Raw genomic sequence first — 24,970 nt, forward strand, 5'->3', positions numbered from 1 at the left:
ATGGAGTCACTGGTTCTGGGGACCTGGCTCTCCCTCCAGCATGGTGGGTTCTTGGGGGACTGGTGGAGGGCTAGGGTTGACCATAATAATGAAGCTGATTTGGGGGGTCCCCCTGCACACCCGCTCTGCCTAACCCCATCCTTGTCCTCCGTCCACACAGCCTTCCGGCACAATGAGTGCCCGGACCCGGGCATTCCAGTGAACGGGAAGCGGTTCGGAGACAGCCTCCAGCTGGGCAGTTCCATCTCCTTCCTGTGTGACGAAGGCTTCCTTGGGACGCAGGGCTCCGAGACCGTCACCTGCGTCCTGAAGGAGGGCAGCGTGGTCTGGAACAGCGCCGTGCTTCGGTGTGAAGGTGCGTGCCTGCGGGCTGGGGCTGGCTGCGCAGAGAGGCTGAGGCGGGGGCCACGTGGCCTGAACCACCCGGTGCATGTCCGTATCATCCTCCTCTTCTCCCCGGACTCAGGGCCACCCTCTCACCCTCGCACTGGAATGGCAGGGGCTCGGAGGACCACTGTGCATAGAAATGTTATTGGTAGCCAGAATTTAAACTGGAAAAACACTGGTTGTAGACTGCCAGACATCAAAACACCTCTTTCACCTGGGAACTCTCGAAATCACAGCCAATGGGAGCCCTGCGTCCTGACCCATCCAGGGCTGCTCCATCCCCCGAAGCAGAGTGGGCCATGCTGTGAGTTCTTGAATCTTCAAGCTGCTGCCACTCTTTCTTTTGCACACACTGATTTCCCCAACGCCCAAGACATCTCCAGGCCTGGCTTTTGTGCCCCACTAGATGCTGCCTTGTTATCCCGTGGTCAGTCTCCAGGGATGAAGGGCAGACTGGCCAGAGGAAACACAGCTTGATGCCAGCACAGGGGCTGCCGTGGCGGCTCCTCAGTCCTGCCTTGCCACACGGAGCAGTTTTTACCCCATTTCAGAGACCAACTGTCGTGCCACCAAACTGCAGGCTTTTAAAACACACATTAAGCTTCTCAAGGGCAGGATTGTGTTGAATCTGTGTACCAAACACAGTGCCTGGCACAGAATGGGCCCTCCGTACATGTTTGTGAATAATGGATGAGTCATGCGTATCCCATAGGCCCTTGGGAGCGATGACAGTGCTCAGGAGGCAGGGGCTGTGGTTCTCTCCTTTGGGAGCCAGAAAACTTCTTCCTCTCATCTCACTTGATGGACAGCAGGTAGAGACCTAAGAGACCTCTCTACATACCCAGTCCCCAGACCCAAATCTGAGCACAGCGACCAGCAGGCGGGAAAGACAGGAGAACAAATGGCGGTGTGTGTGTGTGGGGGGGACAGATGGAGCACTGTCCAGAGATGACAGGTGCAGGAGGAGGGGAGGGACCACAGAGAGCACAGTGTGTGTAAGAGGGTCTGTGGGCTCTCGCGTCGGGCCTGGGCTGCAGTCCTGGCAGGTCACTTTTTCCCTCTGAGCCTCTGTGTTTCCAGCTGAAAAAGCGTGGTGGTGATAATAATAAGATGCATATGTAAAGGACAGATTCTGGCATAAAGTAAGTCCTCAAAAGCGTAGCTGTGTGATCAGTGGTTTGTAAACTCCGTGAGGTAAGGGAATCATCCTTGACCTCATATTCCCACAACTGATACATTGTTTGGCACTTAGATGCTCAGTCAGTGCTGGTTGAGGAGTCACTGAATGAATGAATGACCTTTGAATTAGGTTAGAGCCCCTTTAATGGCCTTCAGAGCCCTGACTCTCACCAGACCACCTTTTGTTTCTGCCCTGCAGCTAACCAGTGGAGTCACCCTGAGCAGGTGACTTGACCTCCCTGTGCCTCAGTTGCCCCATCTGTAAAGTGTGGTTAATAATGGGAACCTCCTCACAGGATTGTCGTGAGCAGGCACTGTTCTTGGAGAAGTGCCTGGCAGAGGCAGTGTTTAATGTGTGTTGGCTGTGAGCATTATTTTAACCTGATTTGAACCAGTTTTTCATCGGACCCGTTAGATGAGTATCACTCCACGTGAGGGGGTCTAGTGGTACGTTTCCATCCTCCAGGTGCCCGCCCCATCATGACATGAACAGACTACCTTCCACCCTCCAAAGTCCACAGCAAAGTCCGCCCAACCTCATCTGCCATGTTCCCCAGCAGATGAGCAGTTTTGGGAATCGCATGAGCTTTAGCAGCAGAGAAACAACACGAAGCTCATGGCTCCGCCTCCCCCCAGCTGTGGAACAGGTCGATTAGGCAGTTCCCTCGTTGGAGAGCGCGATAATCATGCATGTCTGATGGGATTGTTTGCGGGTGAAGCAGGTGACCCTGTGAAGCAGCCATGCGGAGCCCGGGGGCTGGGGATTGTCGGTCGGTGGTCGCTCACCTTTCCTCAGCCGGCCCCTCCTTCTCCCTCCTGCTTGTCGGTCTCCTCTGCCGTCTTTGGTTTTCCTCATGTTCGTCATCTCGTCCAGGACATTTTCCTGCTGCCTCTCGCTCCCCTGGTCTCTCCTTTCTCCTAAGTCCTTTCTCCTAATTCCGGACAACTCTTGGTCTAACCACTATTAATTTTTCTTTCCAATTCCGTGGGCCTTGGTCCTATCTTCTCACCAAGATTCTCCCCACTCCCGGGCCAGAAGCCTAGGCCCCAGGCCTCTGAGCCTGTGGGGTTCAGTCCCAGTGAAGCTGGACCCCCGAAGAGGTGTCAGGATGTGGTAACTGCAGAATCCTCCTCTCCTCCCCACTGCTGCCCTCCGGGACCAGGGGCTCCTCAACCACCGGCCTGCCCTCGAGAAGGCAGTGAGAGACTCACAACCACACGTGATGCAGGCGAGAATCTTCAGCTCACTCTTCACAGGCAAAGTCCTAATTCTGAACTAAAGCTGTTCCATTCGTTCTGTCTCTGGGGGACAGTAGGCAGCCAAAAATAAAGGGCAGCCTGTTAGAGAGACCCTGACATGGCCCCGGGAAGAAGAGCCTGCTCACTTTTCTCAGAGTGAGGGGCCTTTGCTGCCACCCTGGTTTTCAGGGGCCTGGAGAGCAGCACATCAGAGGGGCTGAGTGAGAGACGCCACCTGGGGTGGCCAATCCCAGAGCTAACACGCAGGTCAGGTGGAGAGACCCCTGGGAATCTGGCCCCTCCGTGGCCCCTTTCCCCCCTTGTGTCCCAGCCTTGGGAGAACCCTGCTTTGTAATCAGCATCTTCGTCTTTTTCAATTTTCTAGTTTTGTTTTTGATTAAGTATCCCCACCTTGTGGACAATTAAATGCAGAAGCTAATGGACTTTAAAAAATCTTTAATATATGCTAAGAGCCACTTTGTTTTTGAGAGGCTGTAATGGGACAAGGGAGAAAAAGGCTTCTTCTCATAAATTTAGAAAGAAGGATGATTATCTGACTGATGTAAAGCAGCAGTCAGCAAACTTTTCTTAAAGGGCCAACTAGGAAGTGTCTTTGGCCTCGCATGTGGTCTCTACGCAACTTGGCCGCTGTTATATGAAAACAGCCTGAGACAACACAAGTAAATGGGCTGGATGTGGCCCCTGGGCCGGGTTTTGATGACCTCGGATCTAGAGAACATAAGGGATCCATATGTTTAAATCAGAAACTTCCTGCCCAGCCAGATTGGCTCAGTGGGCTGAGTGTCTTCCTGTGCACCAAAAGGTTGCCAGTTCCATTGCTGGTCAGGGCACATGCCTGGGTGGCTAATTTGATCCCCAGTCAGGGAGCATAGGGCAGGCAGCTGGTTGATGGTTCTCTTTTTCTCTCCTCTCTTTCCTTCTCTCTCTCTCTCTCTCTCTCTCTCTCTCTCTCTCTCTCTCTCTCCCCCCCCTTCTTCTCCCTCCCACCCCTCTCCCTCTCTTCTTCTCTTCCTATCTCTAAGCATGTCCTCAGATGAGGATTAAATAAAGGAAAAATATCAGAAATTTCCCAAGAAAGACTTCCAGGTAGTGGAGGCATCTACAAAGACTGTCTGGTTCTTTCTCCCACATTCCTCTTTTCCTTGATCTTTCAAAGAAAAGCCAGCGAATTCTGTCCCCCTGTGATGAGTGTCTTACTCACTCACTTCAGCCAAGCACCAGTCTAGGAAGTAGGTTAGTTATGGTCCCCATTGGACATAGAGAGGTTGAGTCAGTTGCCCAGGATTCTCCCAGCTTGTAAGCGACAGAGCCAGAATCCAAACCCTTGGCTACACTGTCACTGTGTATTTCCTGAATTATATCACTGGAGAGAGTATAATTTCAAACTTGTTTATGCAAGAGTTAAAATCATCCACAAATAGGATGGAAAGCCGGTTTTCTGCTTTCCATGTCCCAGTAGAAAATTATAACAAAAGGAGACATATTGTCTGTCGCAAAAGACAAAGATAGAACCCCCCCATGGAAGCATCAGAAATTGACAGCATGGAACAAAATAACAGCAGTGAGACAAACATATCAGTCATGACATAAAGGTAATTAAACTCCTGATTAAAAGGCAGAGACTCAAGCTGGATTTTTTTTTTAATGTTGTGTACAAGAAATACATGGGGGGAAAAACAGGAAATAAGTACTCTACAATGAGTGTGTATTTTCATTTTTAAAGCAATACTTCGTGGTTATAAAAGTTTAAATAATACACAAGTATGATAAAGTTCAAAGTGAAAACACTCATTTCCCGATCTCACTCCCCAGAGGAAAATAGTTTAACAGTCTGGTATAAACACGTGTACATTTTTTCTCTATGTGTATACCAAATGTGTTCCTGTTACAATCAGAAAATGTTGAAGTTCTATAAAAAAAAGAAAGAAGGTGAGTTCTACCCACTCCCCCGAGAGGAATCTGAGTGATGGTTTTGCTCATTTAGGCCTCCAAGGCAGAAGTAAGGGTAGTTATGGAGTTTCTAACATTATGTTATTCAATCTTCTTGTCACTCTTGTGAGAAAAGTATTATTATGCTCTATACAACAGAACTGTGGAAGGCAGCGAGGGGAACTGACTTGCCCGAGATCACCCAGCTAGTACCAATTGAGCAGTTACCATGTGCTAAACACAAGGCCAAGTGCTTTACATACACTGTCCTATCAAATCCTCCTGACAACCCTATGAGCTAGGTGCTGTTATTATCCTCACTTCACAGATGAGGACACTGAAGCACAGAGTGGTTAAGTAACTTGCCCAAGATCACACAGCTGAGTGAACGGGAGAGTCGGGTTTCAAATCCAAATATTCTGATTCCAGAACCATCCCTTAATCGCCAAGCGAGGTCTGTCTGATGTCAGAGTTTATTCTCCTTTCATCCTACAACAAAGTGGTGGAGGATGGATGGTGAGGGGTGCCATTGGGTGGTGGAGAAGCAGGGCTGAACAGAGTAGAAGGCAGAGGAAAAGGCTTCCACTGCTGCTGGTCATTCACACTGGACGCGTAGTAGCCAGAGTGGGCATTCCCAAGAACCACAGTGGTTAGAGAGTCAGACCACCCCCGTGTACCCATCACACAACTTCAGCAATTACAAGATCACAGCCTAGTTTGTTTCATTTTACACTCCCACCCACCACCACCCTGCTCTGGGTTATTGTGAAGCGAATTTCAGGCAAAATATTTCATCCACAACATTTTAATGTGTATCCCTAACAGATAAAAATAACTCTTTAAAACATAACCACAATACCATCATCTCAAAAAAATAATCACTGTCTGGCCAGCATGGCTCAGTGGTTGAGTGTTCAACCTATGAGTCAAAAGGTCATGGTTCGATTCTGGTCAGGGCACAGTCCCAAGTTGCGGGCTCGATCCACAGTGTGGGGCGTACAGGAGGCAGCCAATCAATGATTCTCTCTAATCACTGATGTTTTATCTCTTTCTCCCTCTCCCTTCCTCTCTGAAATCAATAAAAATATGTTTTAAAAAATGAACCTTTAAAAAAAATCCCTTAATACAATTTTCATAATTATTTAATCCTTTCCTTGATAATAATTTTTTTTCAAATCACCTGATTAGGTTTACACATTACAATTGGCTTAGAGTCTCAAGTCTTCTTTAATCCATAGGTGTCCACCTCCAGCACTTGCAATTTTTTGTTAAAGAAGCAAGATCATTTATCCTAAGGAGTCTCGTACACCGTGAATTTTGGCTATTACATCCTGGGAGGTTGTTTAACATAATCCTCTCTATCTTATATTTCCTTTAATTGTCAGTAAGATCTAGAAACTTAATCAAATTTAGTTCTGTTTTCAGGGCCAGAATATTTTATAGACCGGGCTCTGTGCTTCCATTGGAGAAACATAATGTCTGGTTGTCTCTCTTTTGGGGATGTTAGGAGTAATCAATGATCATAGCCTAGGGATTGCAAGCTGGCAACAGGCTACCATTTCTTCCTCTTTTATAAGCTGGGATACGTCCAGAAAACTTGCCCACATCAAGTGTGTGGTTACCCTGAGATAGAACTCCAAAAGGAAAGGCAGGAGAAATACTTAATTATTTTCCTTTATTTACTTATTTTCATACTAATGAGTTGATTCCCTAACACCTTCAAAAGTTGAACATTTTTACATATTATTAAAGTCTAATGGATTTAAATGTATTTTATGTACTTAAATCACTGCTTTTATTACTTGAATCAACTCTCAAATTGTCCCATTGGCCAGTGGGAACCTTTTGAAATTTAGCCCGACCTCATCTTGACATTTCTGTCCCTGACAGACCAACTGTTTCTCCAAGGAGCCCTGGTTGTTGTTTTTTAAGTGGGAAATTATATTTAGAATCTGGGCTCTAGCTTCTATTCCTAGCCTCTCTGCACTGTGCACTCCTTCTTACTATTGAGTAAGTCCTTGTTGCTAAGTCTTTTCAATGAACAGAGCTAAGAAATCATTTTTAAGGATAAAATGCATCGTGGGTTCACTTCATTTCCAATGTACAAACACGTTTTCCTTTTTACTTAACTTGGTCGTGTCATGTCTGTACCTCCTTTCTCTCTTGCTGAAAACCCCAGTTCCCTACACCACCAGCACAATTTCCCACCCACCGTGCATACCCAGGAGTCTCAGAACTGTGAGGCCAGTACTACCTACAGCAGTGTCAGTACTGGAAATAGTTTACATTGGTTTTCTTTCAGGTTTTCTCCCCGTATCCTACTAGGGTTGGGCTATCAAAATTACAGTGTTTTTAATTTTTTCACTCCTTTCTTCATGTGTGATAATGCTACTAACTGATATAGGATTGTATTCATTTATTTTCTCTGGTTTGTTTTTTTTTAGTTTTGAGACATGACTTATCAAATGTCATTATTTCTTTTTAATTGTGCAAAATATTTACAAAGTTCCAAAGTTAAACCTAGAAGAAGGTATATACTTGAGAGAGTCTAGCTTATATCCCTGGCCTCTGTACCCTGTTCACTCCCTTTTTCATAGGTAATGTTGAGATTTTAGGTTACTCTAATATTGATTGTTAATATGAGTAAATAAGTGTGTGTCTCCCACCCTTAGATATGGAATCATACTATACCCTTAGTATTTACTTATCTACCTTGCTTTTATACCTAATAATACTAGTATATTCTAGGGACCCTCCTCAACATTATATAGGCTATTCCTCATTCTTATGTTATAGCTTCATAAATAGTCCATTTTGTTGTTTACCCCAATTCATTCACTCAGTTCCCCATTGCTCAACATTTGGGCTGTTTTCAATTTTTTGCTATTACAAATAGTGCTGCCTGTACAGCCATAGATAGATAGATAGATAGATAGATAGATAGATAGATAGATGGATATAGATATCTCTATATATCTATATTTGTCATTTCATATTTTTCTGATATATCTTAGGGATAGAGTTCTGCAAGTAGAATTTGTGGATCATAGAGTAAGTGCATTTGAATTTTGTTGGATATTACCAAATTTCCCTTCATAAATTTCCACCAGCTAGGTCCTAGGATACCTGCCTTCCCTCAGCTCACATGTCATCAGACTTTGGGCTTTGCCCACCTGATGAGAAATAATTTCTCATTGTAGTTTTAATGTGTATTTTCTTAGTGAGAGTGAGGTTGAGCCTCTTTTCAAATGCTAAAGAGACATGTGTTTAGGAATCCTGCCCACCTCCCTGCCTGGCTACTGCCACCCTGGAATATGAAGATGAGCTAGAGAGAGTGACGGAGTGAATGAATAGAAGGGTCATTGGGCCATCACATGAGCAGGAGAAGAGATGAACCCAGCCAAAGTAATAAAATAACGCAGCAGAGAAAAAAGACAAAATACTGACAACCAAAGGCGGGATTTGGGTTTCCTTCGCTGGAGATTTTAGGGAGGGTTTCCTTGATAAATAGGCACTAAATGGAGAGTAGTTGAGGCAGGCGAGTGACTGTGATCTGTGGCTTCCTGGAAAGTGAGTGAGGAGATCACAGTACAGCAACCAAAGAGGCTGGGCCTGCATTGAGTTGGAGCCAAGAGAGAGTCCCTATATCTGCTGCAGTTCAGTCCCTGCAGGGGGACCCAGGGACAGAGCGCTGAGCATGCCTCTCCCACCTGCTAGGTCTCACGTGTCCATTGGAGAAACAGAGGAAAGCTTTAGTAGTTTCAGAGAGATGGATGGACAGGATTCGAAAACGATGCTTATCCAGGAGGTGGTAATACCCATTTGCAATTTACTCTGCGTTTGATGTAGGTGCTATGCAATTACCTGTTTTCTCCAAGCCTCAGCTTACTAAAAACGGGTAATAATCCCTGCCTATAAAATGAGGATAATAACAGTATCCGCCTTTTAGTGTTGCAGTTGTCACAAGGATAATCCATAAGCCTGGCACGTGTAAGCTCTCAGTAGCCATGAGCTCATTACTGTCGGCCGTGGTTGTAGAGCTGTTATACGCTGCAGGGGAATTTGGAGATGAATCTTGAGGTTAAATCTCAGCTATAACTTCATTAGCTCTCGATCTAGTCTCTTAGCCTATTTAGCCTTACTTTTCTCCTCTGTGAAATGGAGATAATAAAGAAGTCAATGTCATGTCTCAGTATGAGTTGTCTACTGTTGTCATCACCATTATTATATTGTTTATTTTTTTGTTAATTAAATTTCCCATTATAACTTTCTATTAAGAATGCTTGGCAGTTAATTTAGATATTGCCAAGAAGTTTATAGAATTAAGAGAGGAACGGTGTGCTGCGTTTGGCTGTATCTTATGAAACTGGTTGCCTGGAGGAATCCACAAAAACTTGCAGAGATAGAAGTACTCTGTAGCTGTGTTCCCTTCCCGGTCTTGTTCAGGGCATCTGGCACCTGGTAGCCCCGTAGCAAGGAAGTGCCAAGGAGGCAGGGCTCCTTTAACACCGGGAGGCTGCTCAGCTTGAGATCTCTGGGTTTATGCCGTTTTCCAGGGCTGAGTGCAGGCGCTAACTTGCTAACCAGGACTAGCGGCCTAGCCTCCGTTAGCGTCAGCACTCTTAGCTGTAAGATGGAGAAAATGATAGAAGCCCCTCATAGGGTCTGTGTCTGGTGAAGACTGAACATGATTATTGGTGTGAAGCTAAATGCCCAGCACGAGTGGGCTCTCAGTCCATGGCAGTGGTGGTGACAGGAGCAGCGGCCCTGGGGGTGGGGAGGGAGGTGTATTAGTCAGGATTAGACGGCGTTCACAAGCAGCCCCCAGACCTCAGTGGCTTAAACACAGGAGTTTGTATCTCTCTGAGACTGCATGCAGAACCTGATGACACGGTCATCAGCGGCTCTGCTCCTCAGAGTCACTTACAGGCCTTGACAGGACGTCCACTCTTGTTCCACAATCACCGAGGCAGGAAACGTCACAGATCATGCCCTGGCTCTTCAAGTTTCCGCATGAACAGGACACAGGTCACTTCCGTAGTCACATGGCCTAGCATCACTTCGATAGCAACATACGACCATGTGCCTGAAGGAGGAGGACTGAAAGAGCGCTCATGACCACCCTGGGGGCCCAGGGTCTGGTTGCAGGAAAAGGCAAGAATGATGGCAAAGGTGTGGGTGAGAATGGGAAGCTGAGGAGAGGGAAGAATGGGCAGAAAGACCAAGGGACAGTGATTACAAGCTTGGGAAGATCAGAAGGTATACCTAGACCATCGACATGGATGGCATTCATTTATCCTTGCATCCATTTATTGATTGATCGAAGAGATACTCGCTGAATTTTAGCAGAGAGGGACAACTGTGCCAAGCTCTGGGCTAAATGCTGGGGATCCTGAGTCGTGTAAGGTAATGATAGGGTCCCTGCCCTCACAGAGCTCACAGTGGAGTAGGTCCTGCTGGCGCTCCAAGCAGCGGGCTCTGCCCACTCTTCAGCGCCAGAGCGCCAGGTACTGGGTGTGGGGGTGGCCGGGAGGGCAGGCGGGTCTCAGCCTCTGCCACAGGCCTGGCAGCCAAGCGAGGAACAAAGCAAAGACCAGTGTGACCCAAGTGCTAGCTGTACTCAGCCCTTCTAGAATGGCAAGGACTTTGTTTGAAGGGTCCTTTTCATTCCTCCCCTCCGGTCTTTAATAAAACTCCAAATGATGCAAATGTACATATCCATACGGGTCCTGGTAAACGAAACTCATAGTTTATATAGTTTACATAGTTTTTCATAGACACAAAAACAATACTTGTATGCGGATACATTTTATAGAGAGGGCTTTTGTTTCTTTGTTCATTTGTCCCCCCAAGAAAGCTGCTTCTCTCCCTTCTGTCCTCCAGCTCCCTGCGGTGGTCATCTGACTTCGCCGAGTGGCACCATCCTGTCCCCAGGCTGGCCTGGCTTCTACAAGGATGCCCTGAGCTGCGCCTGGGTGATCGAAGCCCAGCCTGGCTACCCCATCAAAATCACCTTCGACAGGTGCTTGCAACCAGAGCCTCAGGGGAGGGGTGAGAGGTGATCTCCATCGAGAGGCGTGGGAGGGCACCTGGGGTGAGTGGGGACCAGCCCTGATGCTGCACTGTCAGCAAGTCAGAGAACACGAACAGGCTGCCCTGGGTGGGGTACACAGTGCTGGCTTTGCCCTTGGCCTTGGCCCCAGGAGTGGGGTTTGTGCTGTTTAAGGGACCATGACTTGAGGGGTGAGGAGAAGGCTGGGGGTGTCAGAGGAGGGAGAGTGGGCAGATAGACGCCATGAGATGCGGAAGGAGGCATTAGCATCTACGGAGCATAACCCTGAAATTTCTAGGGTGGAAAGGTGGCCTTCCTGACCTCTGACCCTAATCCTACCCTGTCCCCACGTCCCGCTCCCACCAGGTTATGTCCCTTAAGTGGGGAGAGAAGCCACCCTAATATGCACACAGAGCAGTCCGAAAACTTTTCTGCGAAGGACCAGATGTAAATATTTTAGGTTTTGTGCGCTCTTGTGGATATCTATCACATACACTTTGCTTTTTAAAAAATATACCCCTTTATAAAGGTAAAAAGCATTCTTTGCTCTCAGACCATATAGAAACAGCCTACAGAGAAGTTTGGCCCTGGCCTGGATCGGCTGGCCTGGCCTGGAACATCCTAACCCCCTGAGGCTAGTCCTTGTGCCTCTAGGCCTCAGGATGGGAGACAGCCCAGGCCACAGAGAGGAGAGAGAGAGCTGTGTCCACTGTGGGAGGAGGAGGACTTACATACGGTAGAGAAGGCCTCCACATCACTGGTGAAGGTGTGCAAATCATATTAAAATATCCCAGCCTGCCAAAATCTGATTGTTCTAAAGCCCTGGGTCAGACAGGGCCTTTTGTCATCTGCACATTAATAAGCCTCGGGTTTCTCACGAAGTCCTCATCTCCGTCTGCGGCAGATTTAAAACCGAGGTGAATTATGATACTCTGGAAGTGCGAGATGGACGAACATACTCCGCGCCCTTGATCGGGGTTTACCATGGAACCCAGGTCCCCCAGTTCCTCATCAGCACCAGCAACTACCTCTACCTCCTCTTCTCCACCGATAAGAGTCACTCGGACATCGGCTTCCAGCTCCGCTATGAGAGTGAGTTTCAGCGGGCAGATGGCAGGGTTTGCCCGGGTGGGTGAAAGGCCCAGGACCAGTAATCTCCCCTCTTGGCCCCATCCCAGGGCATTCTCAAGGCTGTGCTCCTCAGGAGACCCTCCCTTGCTCCCAGCATCATCTCTCAGAGCTCAGCCTTTAGAGAGAATGAACATTTCTCGCTAAAGAGCCTTTAGAAAGAGCTGAACCCTCAGAAGCAATGAAAGCTGACGGCCTGCACACCGTTCCTTGTGGGACACAGCAAGGCCTCTTTCATGTGCAGACAATTGGGGGGCGCCATGTTAGGGACCGAGCGTTTGCAGACCGTGAGGTTAAAGTGAGCTGGCATCTCCCACTTGCTGACCTTTCCTCACCACTTTCTACAGTCATTGCTGGTGCCTCGATTTAGAGAGGCTGATGTCAGTTCAGTTCTACAGGCCACTGTAGGAAGTATGGCCGAGAGCCATTAGGACAGGGTCATTTTCTTACTCGAGTTTATGTCCATGTTGCAAAGCCTTAGCAGACACTCAACCTATGCTTATTGAATGAATGAATGAATGAATGATCGATCCAGCCAACTTGTTTGCTCTGATCAGTTGTCACATATTCTCTTGGCAGATATTGACAGTACATTTGATGAGTGGCTGAATGGTAACTTAAGCCTGCTGTGAAGCGGGGTCTCTCCTCCCTCCCTCCCTCCCTGTCTGAGTCAGCGGGGGTCCCTCTGTGGGGATGGTGAGCTGTCTTTTCCAGCTGTGGGCTCTCTTTTCCAGCTATAACCCTGCAGTCAGACCACTGTCTGGATCCGGGGATCCCCGTAAATGGGCAGCGTCACGGAAATGACTTCTATGTGGGCGCTCTGGTGACTTTCAGCTGCGACTCGGGCTACACATTAAGTGATGGGGAGCCCCTGGAGTGTGAGCCCAACTTCCAGTGGAGCCGGGCCCTGCCCAGCTGTGAAGGTGAGACACATTATCGGGCATTAACGTAGCGGGTTCCTTTCCTCCCACGAAAAACCAGGGGGCACTGACTCTCCCACCATCAGTGAGGGTTGTGGGTTTGAAAGGAGATGGGGGGCAGATTCCCAGAGGATTGGGGGGAGCTCCTTGAGCCAGTCCAGTCTTTCACTGCCCTCTTCACTCCTGTAGCCCTCTGCGGTGGCTTCATTCAAGGCTCCAGCGGGACCATCTTGTCACCAGGGTTCCCCGACTTCTACCCCAACAACTTGAACTGCACCTGGATGATCGAAACATCGCATGGCAAGGGTGAGTGTTCTCGGGCCATTGCAGTATTGTGATATGACACAGTCAGGACCCCACATTCCCGGGTCAGCGTGACCACAGTAAGGACCTCCCTACAGAGTGACCTCTGGGCTTAGGCTGAGTTTTTCTCACCAATAAGAAAGATCCAGAACCTTTCTCTTCGATCACAGAACTCACAGATAGAATGTTTTAAAATAAGTGTTTTTAAGATCAAAATCCCCATGAGGGAAGAAAGAGATCTTAGATATTACAAAATCTCAAATCCTTAGCGCGGGAATCTGCTCTGAATTACTCCCCCTGAAGCAGTGACACCCCTTCTGTCTAAAACGTCTAAACATGTCCAGTGGTGGGGAATTGGCCAACTCATCCAGCCAATGGGTACCTATTTTTTGATAGATCTGACCCCTCTTAATAGCCTGTTAGGTGCCGCTGAAACTTCCTTCCTTGTTCTGTGTCCTCGGGGAAATAGGATGCGCCTGCTCCCTCGTCCTCGTGTCCGCCCTTTCGATACTGGAATGGCCGTCCTCTCCACCCGTCACTCAGCTGTCCTCACCAAGCTGGACCGTCGCCTCGCCTTCCCTAGTAGAAATGGTCTTTGGGTGTTCAAGAACAAAGGAGGGTTGCTGGTTGCAAAATAAACATTAATTCGTATACTCTTTCATTCAACAAATATTGATTGAATGGCACCTGTGTGGCAGATACCAGGTCTGGGAATAAACAATGGCCAGACAAATATGGCTTTGACCCTCAAAAGCCTGTTCTTTTTTTTTCTTCAAATATATATATATATATTTATTGATTTCAGAGAGGAAGGGAGAGGAAGAAAGGGATACAAACATCAATAATGAGAGCATCATTGACAGCTGCCTCCTGCATGCCCCCTCCTGGGATTGAGCCCACAACCCAGGAATGTGTTCTGACCAGAAATTGAACCGGTGACCTCCTGGTTCTTGGGCCGATGCTCAACCACTGGGCCACATTGGCCAAGCAGAAGCCTATTCTGAAATTCATCTAGAGTCTTGGTTCTTAGCCCCTCTGCACTTTGGCAAACACCTAATGCATAGCTCACACCCTGGAGATTGTGATTTTTTTATGCTGGATGTGGAAACCAGCCATCTGTGTTTTTAGAACACTTCACCGTTAATTCTGACACATGCCCTTAAATAAGAACCTCTGATCTACAAGAATGAACATGTAGAAAAGCCGAAAAAAATTTTTTTAAGATATTACAATGTTGTTATGGGCTAAAATAATTTTACAATTTAGTGTGAGTATAGGAGTGAACACATGAATCATGGGGGAGAATAAAAGTCCAGAAAAAGGGGTGTGTGTGTGTGTGTGTGTGTGTGTGTATGAGAGAGACTGTCTTTAATATGTGATTAAAGTGTCATTTCTAATCTACTGAAGAGAGAATGGATTATTTACTAAATGGTTTTAAAACACTGGGCTTAAAGCCCTAGCTGGTTTGGCTCAGTGAATAGAGCGTCAGCCTGCAGACTGAAGGGTCCTGGGGGTTCAGTTCTGGTCAAGGGCACATGCCTGGTTGTGGACTCGATCCCCAGTAAGGGGCATGCAGGAGGCAGCTGATCAATAATTCTGTCATCATTGATGTTTCTATCTCTCTCTCCCTCTCCCTTCCTCTATGAAACCAATAAAAATATATATTTAAAAAAAAAAACAAAACAGCGGGCTTAAACATTTGGAAAGAAAGAAACAAATTATACCTCAAATATTTAACCACATAAACTCCAGTCCTCGAACATGGAACTCTAACCTCAAATAGGGACATATTTTAAGGAGTGACATTGAAAGTAGAATCCATAAAAGCAAAGACTGTTAGATTTGATTAAGTAGAACTTTGAATGGAATTGTTATTTTTTAAACCATTAAAGTTTCAAATAGTAAATAAATGAAAATATTTGCAACATATAATCTACTCAGGGTTCCCAACCTTCAGCATGAAAAGCTTTTAGAATATTGAAGAAACTATTCCTGCTCTCCAGGACTATAAAATGAGCAGATCTATAGACTAACATTTCACAATAGAGGGAATACAACTGAAAAGACATCGCCTCCACTGATAGTGAAAGAAATGCAAATTCTACCTGGAATGAAACACATTTTCCTTTTCAAGTTGGCAAAGAAGATTGTAACTGTGCGCAGTCAGTGTGGAGCCACGGAGACTCTCTTTCACTGCTGACGTGTGAAATGGTTGAAACTTTCAGAGGGAGATTCGGCGACGTGGATCAAAAGTCTTAAAAATGCACATTCCTTCCCTAGCTGGCTTGGCTCAGTGGATAGAGCGTCGGCCTGCGAACGGAAGAGTCGCAGGTTTGATTTCGGTCAAGGGCATATGCCTGGGTTGCAGGCTTGATCCCCAGTGGGGGGCGTGCAGGAGGCAGCTGATCAATGATTCTCTCTCATCATTGATGTTTCTATCTCTCTCTTCCTCTCTGAAATCAATAAAAATATATTTTAAAAAATGCACGTTCCATGGCACCCAGCAACTCCACTTCTTGAAATTGACCTGAAGAAGAAAAATAAACTGTGCATCCAGGTTTCGCTGCAAGGGTGTCTCCTAAAACATACTATTAATTGAAAAATTAGAAACTATTTAAATGTCTGTCAGTAAGGAAATGATAAATAAATATAGGGAGCAGCCACATTTCACATGTAAAGCGTACTATTTATATAAGAAAAGAAATTTTGAAAGAAAACCCAATGTATAGCCCCATCTAAGAACTGAAGCGCTTTCACTTTTGCCTTCAATGGGCCGGCCTGCAGCTCCTTGGGCAGGGCAGGACCCGGCAGCTGTCAGGCGAGGCCAGTTGTCCCCTTGTCCCCACAGTATTGTTCTTGAGCGGAGGGATCAGGACAGCGTCTTTGCTCATCCGGCAGAGCCGTTTCACCACGCCTGAGCTGGAAGCTGCTCCGTGACGTGAAGAGGGAAAGAAAGGCAGCCCTTTCCATCCCTAGAGGAACAGCCCCTCCAGTCATGATTTTCTCTTTCTGGGCCCCTGTCATTCAGGGCCATGTGTTTTGTCTTTGCCTGGAAGTCAATGGGGTTCAACAGGTTTTTAATACTTATTTGACACTTGCACTCATCCTGGGTGCTAGGAAAACATGGCCACTGAGTGCTGCCTGCCTTCGGGAAGGTTATGGTCCAGTGGCAGAGAGAGGAAGCCTGGGGATCTCTGATCCAGCAGGGCCAGTGCCGAGGTGGAGCGAGAGGTGGGGAACATCCAGAGGCCAGCCCAAGGTGGAAGCAGGCCTGGGCTGAGACGTAGGCCATTCTTCCAGGTTGGGTGGGAATTGGCCAGATGAAAGGGGTTCCAGGCAGAAACAACAAGAGGTCAGTGACCTACGACCTGGTCATTTAAAGGCTTTGCCTAACCTTTATGAAATTGTAGAATAGCCAGCATGGCCCCTGAGTACCTTTCTCAGCCTCATCCTGAGCCCCATAAACACTAAATTCTAACTACGCTGAGCTTTCAGTTCCCAGAACTTTCTGGGCTTTCTTTGCTCTCTAAAGCTTTACACAGCGGGTTGATTTTCTTCTCTCTGTGACACTTCCTCTTCCCTCAGTCCTCTCTTCTGCACTGTTCCCCTTGCGTGGCCAGCACTTCATCCTCCTGAATTCACCTCCTCTAATGATCCTTCCCAACCCCTCTTCCCAGCCTCAGGTCTGGGTTGGGCTCCCCTCTGGGGACCCCAGTGATACTGCACCTTCCCAGGTCCACCCTTGGCCCCACTGCACAGAACTTGCATTTTCATCCTCTGTCTCCCCCTCAGACTCAGTTCTTGGAGACACATGTCTGCCTTGTTTCCTACAGTTTTCCTGTCTCGGCTCTATGCCTGGCTCATAAGAAACTCAAGAAATATCTATATGAATTGAATTAAAGTGAGCCCAGACCCTCTCCAAGAGGACGCTGCTTATAAGAGCATTTCGGCTAAATAGACCTATTAGGCTCCTCACTCTGTTTGCTCCCCAACAGGTAGAAGGCTATCAGTAGAAACTCAGAACTCTGGGAAATGCAGAATTATTTGTTTGCCACACACCCAGCCCAAGGGAACAGCCAATTCAGGAGCCCAGAGAAGGTATCCTTGCTGAGACCCCAGGATTGACATATTTCCTAAAACCCACAAGATGGTCTGGGAGTTAGATGAGCTGAGCAAAGAGAATACCTACTATGTGCCAGGCATGGCGCTTTGCATATGCTGTCCCTATCACTCCTCACTCCAAGGATTATATGTCCCCTGAGAGGGTGACACTGTCATCCACATGTTGTAGTTGAGGAAACTCAAACTCAGGGTGTGCTGAGCAGCTGTGTCCCAGCCCCTCAGCAGGTGGGTGGGCTCTGACACAGGTCTGTCTCCCTCCGAAGCCCTGTCTTTCTGCTCCGGCCTGGGATCCATGTCCTTCGTATGACTCTGCGTGGTTCACTCCAGTGAAGTATTCGTTTATATGTATCTGTCACACCAACTCTGGATTCAAGTGCCAACCTGGGGCCTCGCTTTCTGTGACAATGTCTTCATTTTCTCACAGTGGCCAGAAGAGCCCCAAGCAATCAGCACAGCTGGGAAGCCCAGGGGTTTCATCTCAGTTGTTTACTCATCCTTAGAATCCCTGCCAAGCGTTCCCTCCTAGGGGGGGCTGTGTTTGCATGCAGAAGAAGAGAGTGCAAGGCGAAGCGCCTCATCAACTCCGCTGCCCCTCTTACTGCGTCTGGCCCCTCTCCACCAGCCCTGCGTTCCAGCTACGCGGGGAAGGGCCTACATTCCACAGAGCCTGCCCCAAGCTCTGTAGACCAAGAACCGTTTCCCATTTGCACACGTTTGTGTGTCGGGAGGATAGGATCCATGCGAGCTCACATACCCATGTGTCTCCAAGCATGCTCACACTCCTCATGTCAAGGACCGCAATCCCTGGGAAGCCTTCCCAACCTCCAGACACCTTTGCTCACTCTTCCTGGGCTCCCTCCCACTCTGGATTCTCCCCATCGATGGTCTGTCTCCTCCACTAAACTGGCAGATTTTTCTCGGTGTTCCCCACAGGCCTGGCACTTAGTATGTGCTTAGGATCTGTTTGAACCAATAGAAGGATGCATCTCAGTTACCTGGGCACAGACCATTTCCAAGCTGCATCCCTGGTCCCACCACCTCTTCTGTTCCTCCACCCCCTACCCACAGAATCCCAAATACACCAGGCTCACTAGCTTCTACCCGCAGAGAGGCCGGACTGAACACATCTAGAATGCTTTAGCATTAAGAGCTTGGATCCAACTGTCATTTATCAAAAACGTGTCAGTAATTATCTAGCGACGTATTTCTCAAATGGCTGTGTGCCTACAGATCACCTGCGGGTCTCGTTAGCATACGGATCTGACTCAGAAGGTCTGTGGCCGAGGCCGAGGCCCCGCATTCCTAACAAGCTCCCAGGCGATGCCCCTGCTGCAGGTTCACGGACTCTGAATAGTAATTGGGTCCAGCACCCACCCCTCATCTACCCGAGTGCCTGCCCTGGCACATCTGCCACATACACTCCCACGGGCACACACACTTGTGGGTGGACATGCACTTACACGTATGTACACCCAGTACAGCTGCTTCATCTGGACACGTTCAAGGGCTGCTGTGAGTGTTGAGGGCCTGCTGCTCTGTAACGTTTTTCACACCCGCCGCCTCTTGCTGCTGGGTCTCTTTCTGTGGTGTGAGAAGCAACGTCGTGTAGCAGCTTATTGCAAAGCCACTGCGGCCGGGTGACCTCCGTTCAGGTCCAGCTCAGCCCCCTGCTAGCTGTGACCTCGGACAAATGGCTTTCTCTTTCTGTGCCTCCGTTTCCTCAGATGTAAAATGGAGATGAGAATAATCGTACCCATGCCATAGCAGCATTAAATGAGTTTTCATATCTCCCCTTCTGATTGATAGGCGCCTACCGCAGAGTAACAGAGCGTGTAGGACGGTGACACACAAATGTTCATGAATATTATTGTTTTCATTTAGTGCCCTTCACCCCTTCCCCTCAGTGGAGCGCTCCCTTTCTCTCCCTCTCACTGCTCCTCCTTCTGCCTGTCTCCCTAATGCCACTCCCGCCCAAGACTCCATTCTGCCCGTTCTCTGACGTGCTTCTGCCCTCCTCCGGCCCCTTCTCCATGCTATGGCTTCAAATAGCACCTATTGGATGGCGACTCCCAGATCTACTGCTGTAGTCCCACCTTAATCCCGAACCCCAAATATATGTTCCCAGATGCCTACTAGCTATCAATGCTTAGATGTTGACAACACGCGTGTTCAAAGCTAAATCCATTACCCTCCCACCACCTGCTACCCCAGGTAGCGAAATACATCACCTTCCTTTGAGTCAAGACACTCTCAGTCATGCCTTCATTTCTCCTTTGCACCTTTGCTGCTATTCCTGTCTATCGCCCTCCCTGGGGTCTTGTGTCCATTTCCTTTTCTCAGCCCCCCTGCCCCTCTTGCCCACGGCTGCCATCATTCTAACTGTTCTCTCTGCCTCTTCTCCCTCCACTTCGTCCTCCTCGCAGCCATCAGCATCTTACTAAGCCTGAAATCTGATCCACTCTGGATAGGTTGGCTTCTCATTGCCCCAGAAAAATATCCGGCCTCGCCCCAGCCTGCCTTCCCAACCTCTATTCCAGATTGTTCCTGCTGAGTGTGTCCAGCCACACTGTGCGGTTCCCTGAGCCCCGGAACCCGCAGCTCCTTCACACGCACACCAGTCCCCTGCCTGGGACACCTTCTCCCCTCTTACCTGGTTAAGCACTATGCATCCTTTTAAGACCCAAGTCAAATGTGTACTCCTCAGTGAGGCTGTCCTACACTCCCCTCTTCTGCTGCAAGCTGCTTCCCATTCTGCACCCCCTTCCCGTGGCATCTGGCCTGTGTTCATTATAGCAATCATCACTCTACTGTAGCTATTTGTTTAATGTCTTGTATATCCCCTTGCACCTACCTGGCCCTGGATCCTAGCCCATAGGAAGCACTCAACAAATATGCAAATGCTTGTGAATGAATGAATGAATGAATGAATGGCGATGAAGCAGTCTCATTGAACTAGCCATAAATCTCCCTTTCAAATTTTGACAACTGTGAAGCAGTGTGCTTCTCCGTGGCCAGACCTGTGGGCAGTGGTGTGACCCAGTTCATTCCAGTTCATTCATTCAGGTTCACCCACATGGACTCATCAGTGCAGGCTTGTACTTCTGCACACCCACACTTACGGGTTGAAAATGTTTGTGGAGGACCTGTCCTGCAGCTGGGCTGCTTCAGCCATCTCACCCTCACCCTTCTGGTCTCTTGGCAGGGGTGTTCTTCACTTTTCACACCTTCCACCTGGAGAGTGGCCATGACTACCTCCTCATCACCGAGAATGGCAGCTTCACCCAGCCACTGCGGCAGCTAACGGGCTCGCGGTTGCCAGCCCCCATCAGCGCTGGTCTCTATGGCAACTTCACCGCCCAGGTCCGCTTCATTTCCGACTTCTCTATGTCCTATGAAGGATTCAACATCACCTTCTCAGGTAATGCCTGTGAAGGTCCCTTGGGGGGAAGGGTACCCCGTCTCGCTCTCTGCTGCCAGCCCTGGTCTCCCAGCAGATGGATAGTGCTGCACGCTCCGGTCTCCGGGAGAAAGACCTCCCTGCGGCAGTGACTGATAGCTGGGTTAGACACTGGACAAACGCCCTGTAATGGGCTTGGGAGGAGTTAGCAGGTGTTGGGGGCTCTCCTTCTCTGTAGGTGTCTAGGTCTCCCTCTGAGCATGACCCTCCCAACTGGCTGGCCTAGAGGAATTCACAGAAGCCCATTCCTGCCCTAGTAATTCCAGATACTTCTTTCTCCCAATTCCACTTCTATTTTAGAGGCCAGCCATTTAGAAAAGAGGAGAGGAAGAAGGGGGCTGGAAGGCAACATATCAGAGTGCTTTCGTTTTATGTGGGCTTCTTCGCCAATGCTGACCTAGAAGTAATAGGTATTTGTCTCTGTGTTTAGGAACCCTGAAAAGAAAACTCTTTGCTGTGGCATCCAGGGAGAAACAGGACCCTTTGCTCCTCTAGTGCCAAGTCCCCTTTGCCGCTCTTATCCCACTGCTCCCCAGGGCCCCCCTTCCCAGCCAGGAACCGAGATATCAGATGGACTCTGCCAGGTTGGGCAAGAGACATCTGGCCTCTAGGAAGTGGGCCTGGCCCAGCTCAGCCCCCTTCTATCCCCCGAGCAGAAGCCACCTGCCATGTGCCTGGGCTGGCCTCCGATGAGACCTGGCCAGCCACTGTGCCTCATCTGTCTGAGACAGCCCCTCCTCCCCACCACACAGAGAGATGCCCTCGGGGACAGGGGTGCTCACATCTATGCTGTCACTAGAGGTACGAGGCAGGTCCCGGGCCCATAAATGCCACTCCGTCACACTTGCCATCTGCCTCCAGTGCCAGCATCACGGAGGCGGCTTTGAGCGGAGCGTTTGGATTCTTTTTCCAAGCGGAGCTTTCCCTCGACTGGGTCATGCATTCTGACCCTTCTGAACCAGGCTGATTGGATTGAACTGGATGAGTGCCTTGGGAGAAAGAGGCAGGACAGTCTGCACACCCTGCAGCTCAGGGTTAATATGGAGATGAAGGGGGAGAGGAGGGAGGGGTCACGTCACAAGGAACCACAGAAATCTCCTGGGAAGCAGATTCCGGAGCGCTGTACCCCTCTCACCACCGGTCTGTCAGCCGCTGTTTCTCTCAGGCTCTCTCCCCTTTTCCCTTCGCCTTTGTGGATCACTGTGTGTGTGCTCTGTCTTTCATCTGTGCCTCCATCTGTCCTTCTCTCTGGATCGTCTCTCCCTGGTGTTTTCCTCTGTGACCCCATCTTCTGTCTCTGACCCCGCTCTCCTGCTGCCCTTCCAGAATACGACCTGGAGCCCTGCGAGGAGCCTGAAGTCCCTGCCTACAGCATCCGGAAGGGCTTGCAGTTTGGTGTAGGCGACACCTTGACCTTCTCCTGCTTCCCCGGGTACCGTCTGGAGGGCACGGCCCGCATCACGTGCCTGGGGGGCAGACGGCGCCTGTGGAGTTCGCCTCTGCCAAGGTGTGTTGGTAGGTGGTCACGTGCTTTCATTTTGCTTCACTAATGGGGTGGGCCAAGCTTTAGTCAATCGGTGTGAGGTGGTGGAACACACACGGGCCAGGAGGCCAGCAGGCCTGGGTTTGAGGACTGCCTTAGCCAGTTATCTGCCGTGGGGCCTTGGGTGGCCTAACCTCTTTCTGCTCCAGCCTCCTATTCCTGCTTCCTGGGCTGTTCCAAAGCCTGACCTGACCTGTGTAAAGTGGATCCATAGCACTCAAATGAAATTGACTTCCATACTGTCCCTCCCACCCTTAACACATCCCCATGGCGCCGGATGCCTCTTGCAGAGAAATCGGGGTAGAACGCTGGTGCGGGGGTGGGCCTGCAGGAAGGAGGTGTGACCTTTGCCCATGGAGAGGCCCGCGCTGGTGGGGTAGAGGGCGCCTGTACTGGTGTGATGGGGGTGCTCGCTTTTGAGAATCCCCAGAAAGGCTTCATCCGTATAGCGGGCAAGGAGAGAGGAAGCAAGAGCTGGGTTCATTTACAGACCACCCACTGCACCTCAGGCAGGCTCCTAGGTGCTGGGGATACAAAGTGAACAAAGCAGAGAAAGTCTCCCCACTCATGGCCTCACATCCTGGTGGGGGAGATCAACTATAAACCCATAGTTATATAGTACTTCAGGCAGCATTGAGATAAATTAAGTCAGCTCAGGAAGTGCCAGAGGTGGTTCTTTTAAAAAGAGTGGTCAGCAGAGGCCTCCCTGATGCACTGACATTTTAGAAGCTCGGAGGAGATTCAAGAAACTAATCACTCATATCTGGGAGAAGACAGAGCAGAGGTCGAGGCCCTGAGTCTTGAGGAGCAGCGCAGAGGCCCGTCTGGAGCAAGCATCAGGGAGAATGGTAGATGACGAGGTTAGAGCAGTGGTTCTCAACCTTCTGGCCCTTTAAATACAGTTCCTCATGTTGTGACCCAACCATAAAATTATTTTCTTTGCTACTTCATAACTGTAATGTTGCTACTGTTATGAATCATAATGTAAATATCTGATATGCAGGATGGTCTTAGGCAACTCCTGTGAAAGGGTGTCGTTTGATCGCCAAAGGGGTCGTGACCCAGAGGTTGAGAACCGCTGGGTTAGAGAGTTGGAACCAGGAGTCTGATCCAAGGCCCTGCTGGCCTCCCTGCCAGAGCTCTGGGCCCAGAGGGTGGGGAGAAATAGGGTGACCGCAGGGAGCAAGGACAGTTGCTGGCTGGCCCTCATTGTAAGGTTGACGGCTCTGTTTGCTTAATACTTGCCACATGTGGCTGCAAGGAACACAAGCGGGATTAGTGGAATACTTACCATGCTGACTAGTAGCCATGGAGCTCACGCTCAGAGAGAAATAGTACATAAAACTGCAGTTCGCCAAACAGATAAAAGCAACACTACACTGACAGAAAAGCAGCGGCGTCATGAGGGCCTGGAGGTCAGCCTTGCTGCACACAACTCCATGGAGCCAGGGCCCTGCAGGGGACAGTTGCAGAAAGGCTGCAAGACGGGCTGGGCTCGAGCTGCACAGGCTCCAGGCTCAAGATCAAGTCTCTGCTCTGCCACTCACAGCTGTTAGACCTTGGAGAGGCCACCAAACCTCAGCCCCCATTGGAGATAACAATATCCAACTCAGGCTCTATTCCCCATTCAGTGACATCATTTACATAAACTGCAGGGTGCCTATAATTATCATAATTTTGCCAATAACCTTTTCATGTTATTTACTGGTAACCAATATCCAATCACCTTTTACAATCTCAGAAAGGAAACAGTGATACAAATAGATGCAGAATTCCATCTGTGACCAATTAATCCCAAAGTTTATCCTTTCTCCTAGAACCGTCCCTCTGAGCATTCAGCCACCCCGACTTGGGCACACATTCAGACACACACATCTCTGCCCTGTGTAGGTTCAGTTTGTATCTAGCTGTTGGCAGCTCTTTTCTTCTCTGGGAAAACATCCTCAGCTAAGTGGCTCTGTAGGGGGTGTGGGGGGTTCTTGAGTGTGATTATACAGGACCACAAATGCACACTCCCTCAGCTTTGCCCTTGATCTCATTGCATAAACTCATCCTTTAACTTATTATTCTAATTACTGTTTATTCGTGACACCTCACAGTGTTTTCATTGTTACATTTTTCTTCTGATGCACATGTTATTAATAACACAGCAATTATAATCCCCTCTAAGAACCACCAGCCCTGCCGCAGAACCGCAGGCTGCAGGCCTCATGGGAATGCCCACCAGGGAGGCTCCCAGCTGCACGCCCTGTGGGTGTAAATGGAACGACTTGGCCACACAGTGTTCCAGGAACAATCCCAGCTGAGAAGGAGAGGAAAGCTCTGGGCTCTAATTCATGGTGTGATGGGGTGACACAGCCCCTGACCTCAGGGACCCCTGAACTTGATGTGGAACAGACAGTCCTGACCCCGGAGCACCCTGTCTGCCACACAGAGCCTGGCCCTGTCCTTGGGAGCTCCCATGTGATTGAGAAGACCTAACCCTCTGGCTCGGGAGCCCTGGACTGATGGATAAGACACAGCCCCTGCCCTCAGTGAGACCTCTGCTGATGGGAATCACAGATGCCTGAACCAGCAGCAGCACTCTCCTGGGCATGTGACTGCTTGTTTCTCTGGAACATTTATTTGTTTCCACTTAGGCTCGTGTTTGGCTTTTTAGTGCATCTATTCGCTCACCTCCCCCATTAACT

At 48.9% G+C, this 24,970-nt stretch overlaps 1 protein-coding gene across 1 annotated transcript in view; it reads left to right on the forward strand.

The window, feature by feature from the left end:
* Positions 1–24,970, forward strand: part of LOC308515580 (CUB and sushi domain-containing protein 2-like) — a gene marked incomplete at its 5' end in the record, with an annotated part of 62,197 nt that overhangs the window by 22,290 nt on the left and 14,937 nt on the right. The window contains 7 exons of the mRNA XM_081086090.1: positions 161–355; positions 10,639–10,777; positions 11,712–11,899; positions 12,670–12,858; positions 13,045–13,161; positions 20,483–20,698; positions 22,064–22,252. Of these exons, the coding sequence (XP_080942216.1) occupies positions 161–355; positions 10,639–10,777; positions 11,712–11,899; positions 12,670–12,858; positions 13,045–13,161; positions 20,483–20,698; positions 22,064–22,252 (1,233 nt within the window). The remainder of the gene's footprint in view (positions 1–160; positions 356–10,638; positions 10,778–11,711; positions 11,900–12,669; positions 12,859–13,044; positions 13,162–20,482; positions 20,699–22,063; positions 22,253–24,970) is intronic.

Source organism: Myotis nattereri (assembly GCF_964212035.1).
Source record: "Myotis nattereri genome assembly, chromosome: 3".
In the NCBI taxonomy this organism is placed as follows: Eukaryota; Metazoa; Chordata; class Mammalia; order Chiroptera; family Vespertilionidae; genus Myotis; species Myotis nattereri.